Raw genomic sequence first — 14,110 nt, forward strand, 5'->3', positions numbered from 1 at the left:
TGTTGTATCACAACAGGATATTGTTGATATCAACAGATGTTGATCCTACTGAACATGTATATCTTGTCACAAATAATAATTATAATAATAATAATAATAATAATAATAATACAAAAAAAGTTACATTTTTGAAAAAAGCTCAGCAGTTTCCTCCAACAGCTGCGCACCGTTTTTTGTTTTTTTTTGTCAAACAGAAGCATATAAGGGATTTGTCTGGGACTATTTTCAGCTGCAGATTAATACACATTTGGTGCTCTGGTGATTATCTGCAACAGCAGGACAGCGTACTGAAAGTGAGACAGACTCCAACTAAACTACACGGTGTGTGTTCATTGTAATGAAGGGACATGTGTAACAGTGTGGCTCAATGATGTTTTGTTTTTGTTTTTTTTTACTTTGTAAAACAATAGAGCAAAAATGTAGAAAGGAGATAAAGATATTTATCTAAACAGGAAATGTACGATCACTTCATTTTTAGTCCTGGTCTTCTCTTTGAATTTGTTGAGAACATTGAAAAACACAGAATATTTCCCATCTTATCCTGAGAACGACAGCGACATTAACACTAAAACTAATTAAAAAGGAATTAAGACATATTTTTACACTTTACAGGACATCCGAGTTCAATCAGACTGCAGTTTGAAGTGCAGCAGCATCAGTCTGCAGACGCTGCATGTCTGATGTTATCAGGCATCACGGGGTAAAAGAAAGCACACCCTGCTGTGTTTCCATTCTGAGGATCTCAACAGGAAGTACTCTGAACAGATGTTGGAATAAAACTGTAAGTACATTTTCTCCACATAAGAATTTTTGCACATGACACAGAAGCTCTTTTATCTCAGCTGTTCACATATTACAGCATTCAGACAGGACACACCTGCCTACAGTGATTCATTAGGCAATTTTACAACAGTGAGTTTGAATTTATTTACATGGGAACGAAATCCCAGATTTTGTGATTTCACAAAGTTGTCATTGTTCAAAGTCAAACATCTTAATTAGCATCAGAAAAAGGGCCTGGAGATGATCACGGTTAGAAAAATCCTCTCATCACACAACTTCCACCACAATATTTAAAACAAGTCACTCATTTTGTCCATTCGATACACTGCAGCTCTGTAATCAGCAATGATCTACTCATTTGCAAATCTTGCTAAATCAATTTCATACATTGTTTACTTCACATCCTCCATTAAATTGATTACCAGCGCCAATCAGGGCCTTTCTGTCACACTGACAGCACCATCAGCCAACCAGCTTATTAATTCTCCAGATGAACTGACAGCCCAATTACATTCTTCCAGACAGCAACATGTGTCACCTCATTAGGGATAGGCACAACTTTTTCCATTAGTCTAAGTTCCCTGGAGCGGAAGCGCTCAGATTGTGTGTGTGTGTGTGTGTGTGTGTGTGTGTGTGTGTGTGTGTGTGTGTGTGTGTGTGTGTGTGTGTGTTCATTTGCATCATGTTTACTGCAACAGGAAGCAGTTGTGCTCTAAACAAGCACTCTGCCACCACTGCATGAGCTCCACTGCAGAGAGACACTACTCCAAGTGAAGTTATAATTTAACCTAGAAATAATCAAAGATCACTCAAAACCATTCTACGTTTAAAACCTTTGAGCACATACAATCATATACGACAGTCCCATTTTCATAAATACTCAACAAAATAATGCAAAATAAATGTAAATCACTTTGAAGACATTTGGTAGCGGTTCATTCACGAGGACTCCAAAAGTGTGCCCGGGAGCCATTTTAGGGAGGATGCAGGTGTATGTGTGAGAAAAAAATAAGTTATAGGAAAAGAAAAGTCAAACTTTTATTTTAAAGTCAACAGATTTTCCAATGTTTTAGTGTTATTTTGAAGGACATATTTCCCATGACGCAGCGTCCTAACAGTAACAACCAACAGGCAACGTCGTTAGTATTTAGCCCCCATTTAAAGGCTTTTGTAAAGTTAGCGCTTGTATTTCAAGATAAGTCTGCCAAAAACTTCCTGCTTCTAAATTCAGACAAAACGGAAGTTATTGTACTTGGTCCAAAACACCTCAGAAACTCTTTCTGTAATCACTTAGTTACTCTAGATGACGTTGTCTTGGCCTCCAGCAAAACTGTGAGGAACCTTGGAGTCATCTTTGATGAGGATTTGTCCTTTAGCCACCATATAAAGCAAATCTCCAGAACTGCCTTCTTTCATCTACGTAATATTAATAAAATCAGGAAAATCCTTCCTCAGCGTGACGCAGAAAAACTCATTCATGCGTTTGTTACTTCTAGGCTAGATTATTGTAATTCCTTGTTGTTAGGATGTCCAAATTACTCATTGAAAACCCTGCAGCTGATTCAAAATGCTGCAGCAAGAGTACTGACGGGATTTAGCGAGAGAGATCATATTTCTCCAGTTTTAGATTCTCTTCACTGGCTTCCTGTGAAATCAAGAATAGAATTTAAAATTCTCTTGATGACTTACAAAGCCCTACATGACCAGGCTCCATCATATCTTAGAGATCTTATAGAACCATATAATCCTAGCAGAGCACTTCTCTCTCAGTACGCTGGTCTACTTGTGGTTCCTAGAGTTTACAGAAGTAGAATGGGAGGCAGAGCCTTCAGTTTTCAGGCTCCTCTCCTGTGGAACCAACCAGCTCCCAGTTTGTGTTCGAGGGGCAGAAACCCTCTCTAGCTTTAAGATTAGACTCAAAACATTCCTTTTTGATAAAGCCTATAGTTAGGGCTGGCTCAGGTAGACCTGAACCAACCCTTAGCTGTTATAGGCCAATGCTGCTGGGGGACCTCGTTACATGCTGAGCTTCATTTCTTTCCTCCTACTCTTTAACTGACTCATACCTCACCATCTTTTTCTCTCCCATAGTTTCTTCTTATTATCTGTTATCTCCATTCAGTTCCTTCGCTCGCGTAGTTTCTATTCTTTCTTTTGCAGATGTCCCGTCATGGAGCTGCATGTCTCTGCCCTGCGCTTGTCATCTCCACCAACAGTTATTCTCTTGTATCGCTATGCTGTCCTTTTCTCTCTCTGCTCTCCTCTCACCCCAACCAGGCAGATGGCCGCCCACCTCTGAGCCTGGTTCTGTCGGAGGTTTCTTCCTGTTAAGAGGGAGTTTTTCCTTCCCTCTGTTGGAGGTTTTTCTCCCTTAAAGAGGAGTTTTTTTCTCTCCTAGCTTATGTGGGAATTGTTGAATTGTTGGGTTTCTCTATAATATTGGAAAGTCTTGCTGTAAGGACTTTAATGTGTTAAGTGCCATGAAATAACCTGTGTTGTGATTTGGCACTATATAAATTAAATAAAATTGAATTGAATTATTTCATTGGCTTTTCAGCCCTATTAACACTTTTTTCTACTTTTGTGTTTATTTAAATGTTTAACAGTGCATACAGGCGTTGTATATTAATGGGAAAGTCGGAGTGACTTTTTAAAGTCTGTGCTCATCTAGTTGACTGAAAGACAACAATATTGCAATGGTTTTATTTCAAAATTGCCTTTTTGGTTTCTAAACTCGTTGTTACACACAGTGACAGTCGATCCAGAGATGCGAGTATTATTAATGGATAATGTCAGAGCATGTAAACACGGTAAATCCCACATACGTATGGTCTAAATATGAAGCTGTTTGTAAAGGCGGTCTCCAGTGGAACCAGTCACATGGCAGCAGTGGGAGGCAGATCCTTATTTCCTGAAGCTCATTAACTGCGAACAGTGACAGGATGAAGAGCGGACGCTGACATCACTGGTCTTCACTCCTCCAACCTTCACGCGTCTGTGGCATGCCACATTATCGGTCAGCCACAGCGAGCCTCGCTTTCTTTGTGTGAGCGTGTGTGAGGAAGTGGTGATCTTCAGTCACCCTGCCTGTCTCGCTCTCCCAGTGGTGCTCGGCCCTGCAGGGCAAAGCAGCCCATTTTCGGAAGAGAATGGGAAACGGAAAAATGGCAGCGATAAAGGGACGCACAGAGAAGGCGTGTCATGAATTATTTATGTCCTCCTCCGTTTGGAGAGCGCCGGGCGATCTACACTACACTGTGTGGGCAGTGGCGTGGAGAATAACGTTTATTACTGCTTCAAACATCTTCTTGTCTTCCAGATTTTGTAAAAATGAGAATATTTTCTACCAAAATTACCCTATCGATGAAAAGTGAGCAAATGTGTGCATGATTTTTTGGGGATTATTCACAGCTTTCAGCAACACCTGAGTTTCGGTGACAGTAACCAAACAAAACTGTTTTCAATACTTTATTCACAGAAATCTAATTAAGATCTAATTAAGGAAATGTTGAAGTTTGGTACTCAGCCGAAGTATTTCAAGAAAAGTGTCCTATGAATACTTTTTTACTTTGACCTGGCTGTAAATTACTATACTTATAGTGACAAGTTGGCACACCGGCAGATTATACTGTGTAATCTTTTCAAATATTTTCTAATGGTTCCAAGAGATCTGAATTCATGCACCATCCATGCAGAAGCTCATTAAGCAGAACCGGTCTGCATGTTCCTGTGTGAAGCCGGCGTGTTCATGTTTGTGCCTGTTGGTTCATTCCGAGCAATCTGTGTCTGCTTCATGGCTTCATTTTCACCTCCCTGAAACTCCCTGTTTGAATTCACATCAATACTATATTACTTTACGATAAATCAAACTGTTTTAAGTTCATAATAAGAACATAGGCTAAAACAGAAAGGCATGATGAATTTGCATTGCGCAAAGCATAGTTATTCTGGATATACTGTCTGTAGAATTAACCAATACCTTTTCTTTTATTCAAATGCCAAATCTGAGATTAAAGAGTTAATTTATTTAAAAAAAAAAAAAAAAACATTTACTTGAATTGGAGTATTTATTATTTTGTTTTGTTGTTACTTTTACTGAAGAAAATTATTTTAATTCTTGGTTAATGCTGCATTATTTCATTTTTTTTTAATACTAAAGAAAAGGTATTTATGAAACCTTCTTACAGAGGATTAACCGACAAAATGTTGTATTTTGCTATTTCAATATTGGAGTATCACAAACTAAATTGTATCAGTTCTATTGAGGGGGAGACAGATGATTTACATCTCAAAACCTCAGTACAGAGAAACAAAACCATCTGTATGTTTAGACAGTACTTGTTGTAAAGGGAAATTGTTTTTGTATATTTGATGCAATCAAATAGATTCAACATAGATTGGAAACATGAGCAGAGAGCAGACATCAGATTTTGAGCCGGGCATGTTGTTCTGAGCAGAACATCACTGCCCGAGGCTGTAGAAGGCGCATCAGTTCAGGAGCACAACCAGCTGGGTTTTCTTTGACATTCATGTGTGCATTGTGCACCGTGAGTTCATCCTCCAGAGTCAGACTGTCAACACTGAGTTCTACTGTGACCTTGACAGCATGTTGTAAAAACACTCGCCAACAACAACACCATCATCGGTCCCATCAGAGATTTGGCTTCCTGCAACTTCTTTTCAGTTCCTTAAAGTGAAGTTCAAGCTGAAGGTCAGCGTTTTGACACCAGCATGAATCTCAGATGGTCCTTCATGAGCTCACACAACTTGACTTCCTGGCAGCGTTTTAAGTGAAGCAGGACTCCAGGGAGCTCTGGATCGCTGCACTACTTTGAAGGGAATAGTGGCCAGATTTAAATTAGGTCATTTTTGGTCTCTAAACTGATCAAACTTTTCATTTGATTAAAGAATCTTTCAACTTATTTTGATGGCACTTTTTTGTCAGTAGAAATATCTGCGGAGAAAGTCCCAATGATAAAGTTGCTTTCAGCCCATTTATTCACTACGGATCTGTATGAGCAGCAAACAGTATCTCATATGTTACTGAATTTTGATGCATTAACATTAAGAATATGAATGTTGAAAAGGTATTTGAATGGTCAGCCTAGTTAACTACATAGTATAACTGTCATAAATACAAAATACAAATTAAAAAGTGTAATATTTCCATGTAAATTGTCGTGGAAGTGTAAAGTATCGTATAATGGAAACAAATACAAGCACCTCGACATTACTTGAGGAGGTTTACTTTCCAGCAGTATGTTTACTTTCCAGCAGTATGTTTACTTTCCAGCAGTACGCTTACTTTCCAGCAGTACGTTTACTTTCCAGCAGTACGTTTACTTTCCAGCAGTACGTTTACTTTCCAGCAGCATGTTTACTGACGTTTTTTACCACATGTTGAAGAATGCAGTTCTGAGTGTTAAACGTTGAACTGCTTTGTGATGTTTTAACCAGTGTGGGTTACACGCTCTAATGACCGCCATTAACTTCCACTGTGTGATTTGCATTTACAACAGATTTCATGCATGCATGGCACATTTCACCTTCTGGCTATGGGCGGTATCAGAGACGCATACAAAAGTTGGAAGGATCACAGTCACCACAAAAGGTCCGGTAAGCTCTCGTTTCCGCAGCCGAGCGGGACCTCAGTGCAGCAGGGCACCGGGCTAAAAGTTAACCCGTCCTCTGCAGAGCATGTCCAACCTTCTCACCCGACACTGCCTGACTCTGATGTCTCATCTCGGACAGGCAGCATGCAGAGAGGCAGACTGGAACATCCCTGCAGGAGACTGTTACTCTGGCTGATTGAGATTTTAACTCTTCACTGCAGAGCTGCAAAAACCTGCTGCTGCCTTTGTGAGATTAAGCCTGTTCCAGCAGATTTCCCATCAACCCAAAGAGGTGAAAGGAAGGCAGCCATCGGTCACGTCATGGAGCGTTGTTATAGCAGGGATGTGGAGGTTCTGATATTTAAGTGGTCGTAGAGGAGGGGAATAAATCGGTTTCATACATAGGATGTTGGCAGCAAATCAGCATAATCACATGCAAATGAAGGTGCAAACACTGAGCAAATTTGATTTAAAATGTACGACTTGTTACCTTGCACTACACGTTTTAATCGAGTATCCTGCCGCCAACTGACGATTCACCATACTCGACTTGTCCACTGACAATTAAATAAAGTTTTTGCAAACAATGTAGCTGTCCTCAGTGCTGACAAAAAGAGAACAATTTACTTTGTACACTTCTAAAACAAAAATTGCTCTGATGGTTAATTATTATAATGGTTGATTATAGAGCAGGTCTAAGTGCTATAAATACTGCAAAAGTGGCAAAAGACTCAAAGGCACACTGCCCTTATTTAGAAACTGCCCTTTGGTCCACCTTTGTGGTGTCACGAACTAATGCTCAGGTCATATGTCCACCCTTAGCATGGCCCACTCTCCAACCATTTATGTGGAGGAAAACCAAAAGCAGCCATTCAATCACGGAGCCGTGAACTTCAAGACCAAAGACAGCCTGTGGTCAGCCTTGCCGTGCGTCACTCAGACAAGAGCCAGCCAATCAGAAAAGAGGGCAAATATAACACTGGAAAACTGTAAAATATGAGACCTTCAAGTAAAACAGGTCAGATTCTTATATTTTCTTAGTACACAGAACTGGAGAGCTTTAACTGTTACACTAATATGACCTATTAGACATTTTGGATTGTTTTCTTTTTTCCAAAATAAATGAAATATGCTAGTTTATGCATTTCTTTTGTTTTCTCTGCTCTACAGAAAACGTACTGAAATATGACTCCAAAACCGAGTTACAAACCGAACCATGTTGTGGACCATTACACCCCTGATGAAAATATTTTGTGCAGCAGCTTGTAGATTTTTCTTGTCATCACCTTTGTCAGCAACAGACAGCGTGCTGTTGAAGTACTGCTCTTCCAGAGTCCACGAGGTGTCGTTCATTTTGTTGGAGATTCCACATGAGCCCTGACAGTTCACCTTGATGGCTGTTGAAAGAGGAACAGAGAAAGTAAGGGTCAGTCTGCTGTCTGAAAACAAGTGGCTCTACATGTTTACTGGTGTTTACACTGGCTGTGAAGACATTTCCAACAGAGCCATTAAAGATAAGTTACATTTTTAAATACTTAATCAATTTCTCATTTAGTCTATGACGTGCTCTCCCAGAGACTGTATGTCTACTCATGTCCAACCTACAGTCCAAAATGAAAATCAGATTTTTGTTTTGTTTCATGATGCAGCATTGAGCACATCTCTGCTAAGGTGATGAGCTGAAAACAGAATTTTCTGATTTCTTTATTTGTCTGTGAGGGGAAATTGCGACATCATTGGAACATCATACTCCGACACAAACCTGTAGTCAGGTCTGTAGTGGACATACATGAGTACCTTGCAACAGATATGGCTTAAGCTTCATAAAACAGGACAATACCACCGCCCAGATGGCAACAGTTTAAATGAAGAGGCAAGGGGGTGCCCGTGCCCACCCTCCCCCACAACCCCACCAACAACATGTTATTTCCCTCATTAATCAGCCTGTCTCTGTAGATACATTTTATACTTGTTAACGGGATTCCTAGCAGCTTAGTGGCTGCTAAATTCAAAGCTTTACAAATCTGTCACTCAAATACGAATCAGAAAAGAAGCTGAATCAGAAGTAGAATGTTTTATGTGAAAACCTTTTGGAAACTTGGTATGTAAAGTGTGAGTCTACTGACAGACTGCTGTTATCAGATTTACAAGTAACGTTTCCTGCGGTGACATGGTGAACGTATTGTATAACCTATAAGCATGCCTAAGCAGGCAACAATAAAAAAAAATAATATGAAAAAAAAAACAAAAACATTCACAAAACATTTCATTTTGTTTGTAAAAATAAATAAGGCCTGTTGTCTAATTGCAGTCAGTCCAGTCAGGGCACCACGGCATGAAAAACAGGCTGGCAGCACAATATAGACTGATTAGCATTAGAATGAGTCACACAGAGGGACGCCCCACCACATCATTATGGGCCTCTGCTGTTGTTTATGTGCATTCTGCTGCAGTGATAAATAATCTGTCAGAAAAGGCTGAATGGTGGTAACTGATGGAAGTAGCCTTCTCAGGGAGTTGTTTGTTGAACTGAAGAGGTTACCTCAAATAAAAGCATGGACACTGGATGGTGCTCCTGATGACGCAACAGATTAGATAAAGCTGAGGTCATATCAAGATGTCACAGCATATACGCATGAATGCATCTGTGCAAAAAGCACCTTTTTTCTGTCTTTTTCAGCTGAAACTGAATCCAGTGAAGGAGGCAAACACAAGAAGGTGAATTTAATGTTCTGCTGTGCACCTGCAGCCACAGGAAATGATGTCATCGCGCTCAAATCAAACAGCAAGAAGATCAAATCAACACAGAAGTCTTCAAAAGTTCACACTGATGCTGTGAGTAACGTCAGCAGTCCACCAACCGTGACAACACATTTCCCAGTGAGCATCAGAAACAGCACTGCAGATCTGCAGCGTGAACACAGCCAGTATCACTCCTCTTCCCTCTGCCCCTCTTGTCTCTCCATCATCTGTCTGTGAGGAAATGAAAACCCTCCGATAATAGACAAAACAAACAAACACACGCACACACGCACGCGCACATAGACACACAAACACTTAAACTGTGACAGAATCTGGAGGATTTAACTGAACAATGGCGCAGGCTCAGTGTTATCTGTTGTTAAGCACACAGACAGACAGATTGAGCTCATATTGTTGTTCATGTTTTGCTACCGGTCTCACGGTGACGCCCGTCTTTCTGTCTCCTTCAAACTCAAAGTTTACTTTTTAAAACTTCTCATTAAAAAAAGCTAAACTTTCCAAATGCATCAGTCACAAATCCAAGAGCAACATTATCCCAACAGTATGAAAAATGACATTGACACAACTGATTTAAAACAATTCAAATGTAAAATTATACAAGCTTAACAAGACAAAGCATGTTTTTGTCTTTGATAATCTTTGATTTGGATAAATCTTCTATCCAATTCAATACATTCAATTTTACATCGTGAGCTACACTTTTGGGGTGTAATTTTCTGCTGAACTGACAAACTGTATTTTCTACTCCACAATGAGAGATGAAACTCAATAAATCATCAGGCTATACGTAAAGAAAAATACTAATCAGTTAATACATTTATTGAGCAGATAAATTAAATAGGATTCAGGGTGTTTGAGGTGTTTCTATTTACGAGGATTAATGTAAGAAATTGAAAATAAATTAAGACGAAGAAAAAATTTAAGTCGCCTTGGAACTAACTGTTCTTGAGATAAAGAAGAAACAGGATTTCGGGGCTCACATATAATATTGAGCTTATTAAAAACAAAACAGATTTGTTTCAGTAAAAAGTATGAGTGGTAAATAAGAACAACAATAATAAATACAAAGGTGCTGCTAACCAGTTGTCGTTGACAACCATGTCTGTCCAGAGTCATATGTTGGGGAGACTTTGAAGGAATTTGGCTAATAAAGCTGATTCTGATAGAAAACAAAATTGTAGCCATGACAGTAGAACTGTTGCTGAAAGAAGCTACAAATTCTTAAACCTGGATACTTCACAAACATCTTCAACCCAACAGCACTGAAGATACAATCAACACTTTCAAGGTGGACACTCAAGGTTAGTGTCACCAATTTAGTACCTAAACAAAGGTAAAATACGGTCACAGTCTCCTCTTCTGTTCCTGAGTTATGGTTTTGAGTAATGGCTAAATATGACTAAAAATATGTTACTTATAGTCTTAAATATTAACGTGTTTCTTTTGCTGCTATATTAACGGACCATTACTTTTGCTATGTTTACAGAGGCGTAAATCCTGTCAGCATCAGTGAGCCACAGCATTTACCATACATAGCCTCCACTCTGGAGGCCCACCCACGTCGATAAAATCACTTCGCTCCAACTTAGATAAGTAAATCGTACGTTAGAACGCCTTATTTGACATTTTTCTAACACATTTTTCTGAGTTGTGTGTGCTACAGTAATTTTAGACTTGTCCATATGCAGCGGGGTAGCCAGCATCTGCTTGTGGCACGTGAGATGTTTACGGGACATCTGTAAATTCAGAAAAATCAGAAAATAACATCCATTACACTCTCCCCTTTATAAAATGCATGAAAACTATTTCTTATTTTGTAAATCTATTTCTATATAGAATTTTCCTTTCTTGAAATGTTTTACAAACATATAATTAGTATAGAAAAAAAGTATAGTTCATGAACTGATATCAAACTCAAAGCGGTACAAGTATTGCAAATTGAGAACGATATCCAGCCCTAACACATGCTGCATGACAGTTTTCAACTCACTACGCTGCAGAAGTGATTTGGTCACCACGAAGAAGGAATTGAAACACGTCCACGAAAAAAACATAAGCACAGACTGATCTAAAAACTATCACGCCACAGACTGTCTTTGACCATAAACTGGCTCACACCCACACAGGACTCTGCTGGCATCACAGCCGACACACAAACACATTCTCTCACTCTCAGTGTGGCAGATGGCGGAGCTCTCCACACCGGCAGGGCTGCTGGCACACTTTCGGATAAAAGAGGATGGACCTTCGCTGCTGGTAAAAACAACAACAAAAAATAATCTGCAGCTCACAAAAGAAGGCGGTGCACTTCAGCCATGCAGACTAACGTCCATTTATTTCCCCATTAATTAAACTCTGCAATCTGCTCCTGCAGCCATCTGCCTCATCCGCGGAAAAGAATAATACCTCTATAAAACACAATCACACAGTGTGAGAGCTCTCCGCAGTCCTCACACTTCACAGGAGAAACAGTAGAACTGGAAAGCACACAGATATGATAGACGAGAGAGGCATTACTGCAACAAGATATTGTTTTCAGCTGTCTGTTGTGGAAAAGCGAAAAGCTCAGCCCGTGAAAGGTCAGTGTCGGGGTAATCTGTTAATATCACCCTCTGCTGCAGCAGCAGCAGCAGCGGCAGCAAGAAGAGCGGCTGCAGCAGCAGCAGCAGCAGAATAGTTGTGTCACAAGAGAGGAGCTGCTTTGGCTGCTGTCTGCTGTTGAATCATGGGCAGACCTCTCCACAGACACATGGAGCCAGATGGACCAGGAGTAGTGACGATACGTTTAATTAGACGCACATCCAGACATAAGGATGTGTCACCGTGCTCCAAACCACAAGTCTAAAAAGACCAAGTCCAAAAGCGACACTTTTGCCAGGTTCGAGTATAAGCTTATAGGGTTTTTAATTCAAAAGGAGACTTTAGTGACAATTCCTCGCATAGTGATGGATGTCTGTGCAGGTCTAGTTGTATTGGCTGGTCTTATGCGAGTGAATGTCAACAGAGAAAAATGTGGCATTTTGTGACATTTATCATGAGGTTGACATCCTGTTCTAGTTATTCCATAATGTTGGGCTTGTTGCAGAACGGTGTCTCCACATGTCTTGTGTTTCTACACCAGATGCAGCTGAAAAAAAAGCCGATATGCAAATACTTACTCTGGAAAAGTCCGTCTCTAATAGTCTTTATTGCATTTTCTAATAGGCAATTGGATAACTTTTTCACCTCAGCCATGCAATAAACCTTTGCGACAGGTTATGAATTTTTTTTTCGTTTTGTTCTTCTTAAAGTCAGAACCATTTAACAGTCCTACTTTATATGTAAATTGACATTCACAAAAGGTCCCCTGCTAAACTCCAAGGCCAGCGGGGCTTTTATCTTTCAGTCTCGCCAGATGGTGGATATGGACGTTATATTATATTATATATCATCGTTATTATATTTTTGTGGTAGTCATATAAATGGTGATATAAAAAAGTACCATTTAAAAATGTATTTTTGTTCCCGAGACATACGTATCAGTATACATTCTTCAGACCAGTGCAAACCCAAACAGTGATGCAAAAACGCCAAACTTAAGCTTGGCCATCATCAGATAATAAACTTTACCAATTACATAGGCTTAAAAAAGGTTTTTATTTTTATTTGTTTTTTTTTAAAATTATTATTCAAATCAAAATCTAATTGAAAATAGAAACACCACTGCTTATTGTATTCCTGAAGGTGAAAAGAAAAAACTAAAACGTGATTTAATTTTCTAAACATTTCTTCCATTGCTTCCAAAAGAACAAATAATGCTTGTATTGTTTTTTGAAAGTGTTCAAAATTATGTTCAAAAATAATCTAGGTATTCAGGGATGGATTGTAAATTGTAAAGGCTAAACGTGCCCTGGACGGAGTAAAGTAAGCCACTTCCCTCGGCTATTATAGAGATATCATTAAAAATATCAAGTGAGTGCGTTTCAATCGTAGATGAGTGATAAGACTCCAGACAGAGATAGAGAGTTTGTGTCGATAACGGCCAAATCATTAAAGTCCCGTCCGCTTTGTTCAGCTCCACTGTCGTGTACGCCTCGTTCTTCTCGTCTAGATGCCATTCTAGAAAAACAGGATGTTTGATTCCTATCGAATTTTTTTCTAAATTAAGCCGTCATCAGACTTTTACAACACGCGAGCTCCACCCTCCACCATGCTTGTTATGTTTTTAAGCAGAAGCGAAATGCTGATGTTACAGATAGAAATGAGTCATCACTTGACAATAGCCAGCCTGGTTATCACCCCACGGTGTGTAATAGACCTGTCCGTCAACCAGAGGGCGCTGTGTCAATGTGACGTTTTGCCTTGCCTAGAATGTATGACCAGAGTCAGAGAAGGAGGTCGTGACGAAGTACAAAGAGTGATAAAGTCTGAGTAGGGAGAGGATCAGGGTGGTTGAATGAAAAGAAGACAGGACTGTCACCCGTACTTCTGGTTTTTGAGAAAGCATAAGTCAATGTGGATTTCTTAAATACATAATTTAACATATAGAACTCACGCAACATCCATGATGTTACAGACCAGGATCGTCTTTTACATCTAACCACTACATTTTGGTGCCTAAACCTACGGGCACTTTACCTTTCATGCATTTCCTTAATCAGGTCTCGCAGCATTACAGTGGAACATTCTGATTATTATCGCAGCAATGCAACTTTATAGCCGCACACAGCCGACATATAAACGTCACTGCAGTCGCTGCGTTCTGGAAAAGCTCAAGGGGCATTTACTTGAATCAGGCCTCGGTCCAAGCAGGTGATTCCACAGGTGATCGAATGAACTGAGCACTCGCTGCCACACGGCTGCCATTTGTCTGTCTTGATTTCGTAACAGGAAAAAAACAAAAAAAACTAGTGGTTTTTCTATAAGCTGTGAACTTCGGTCATAGTCTTACTTCAAAGCATGAAATCCTGCGC

At 39.7% G+C, this 14,110-nt stretch overlaps 1 protein-coding gene across 1 annotated transcript in view; it reads right to left on the reverse strand.

The window, feature by feature from the left end:
• Positions 1-14,110, reverse strand: part of arrdc1b (arrestin domain containing 1b) — a 41,141-nt gene that overhangs the window by 12,400 nt on the left and 14,631 nt on the right. Inside the window, exon 2 of the mRNA XM_069161539.1 lies at positions 7,682-7,792. Coding sequence (XP_069017640.1) covers positions 7,682-7,792 — 111 coding nt within the window. The remainder of the gene's footprint in view (positions 1-7,681; positions 7,793-14,110) is intronic.

Source organism: Embiotoca jacksoni, unplaced genomic scaffold (assembly GCF_022577435.1).
Source record: "Embiotoca jacksoni isolate LCO1_2020_lvr unplaced genomic scaffold, fEmbJac1.0.p SCAF_10, whole genome shotgun sequence".
In the NCBI taxonomy this organism is placed as follows: Eukaryota; Metazoa; Chordata; class Actinopteri; family Embiotocidae; genus Embiotoca; species Embiotoca jacksoni.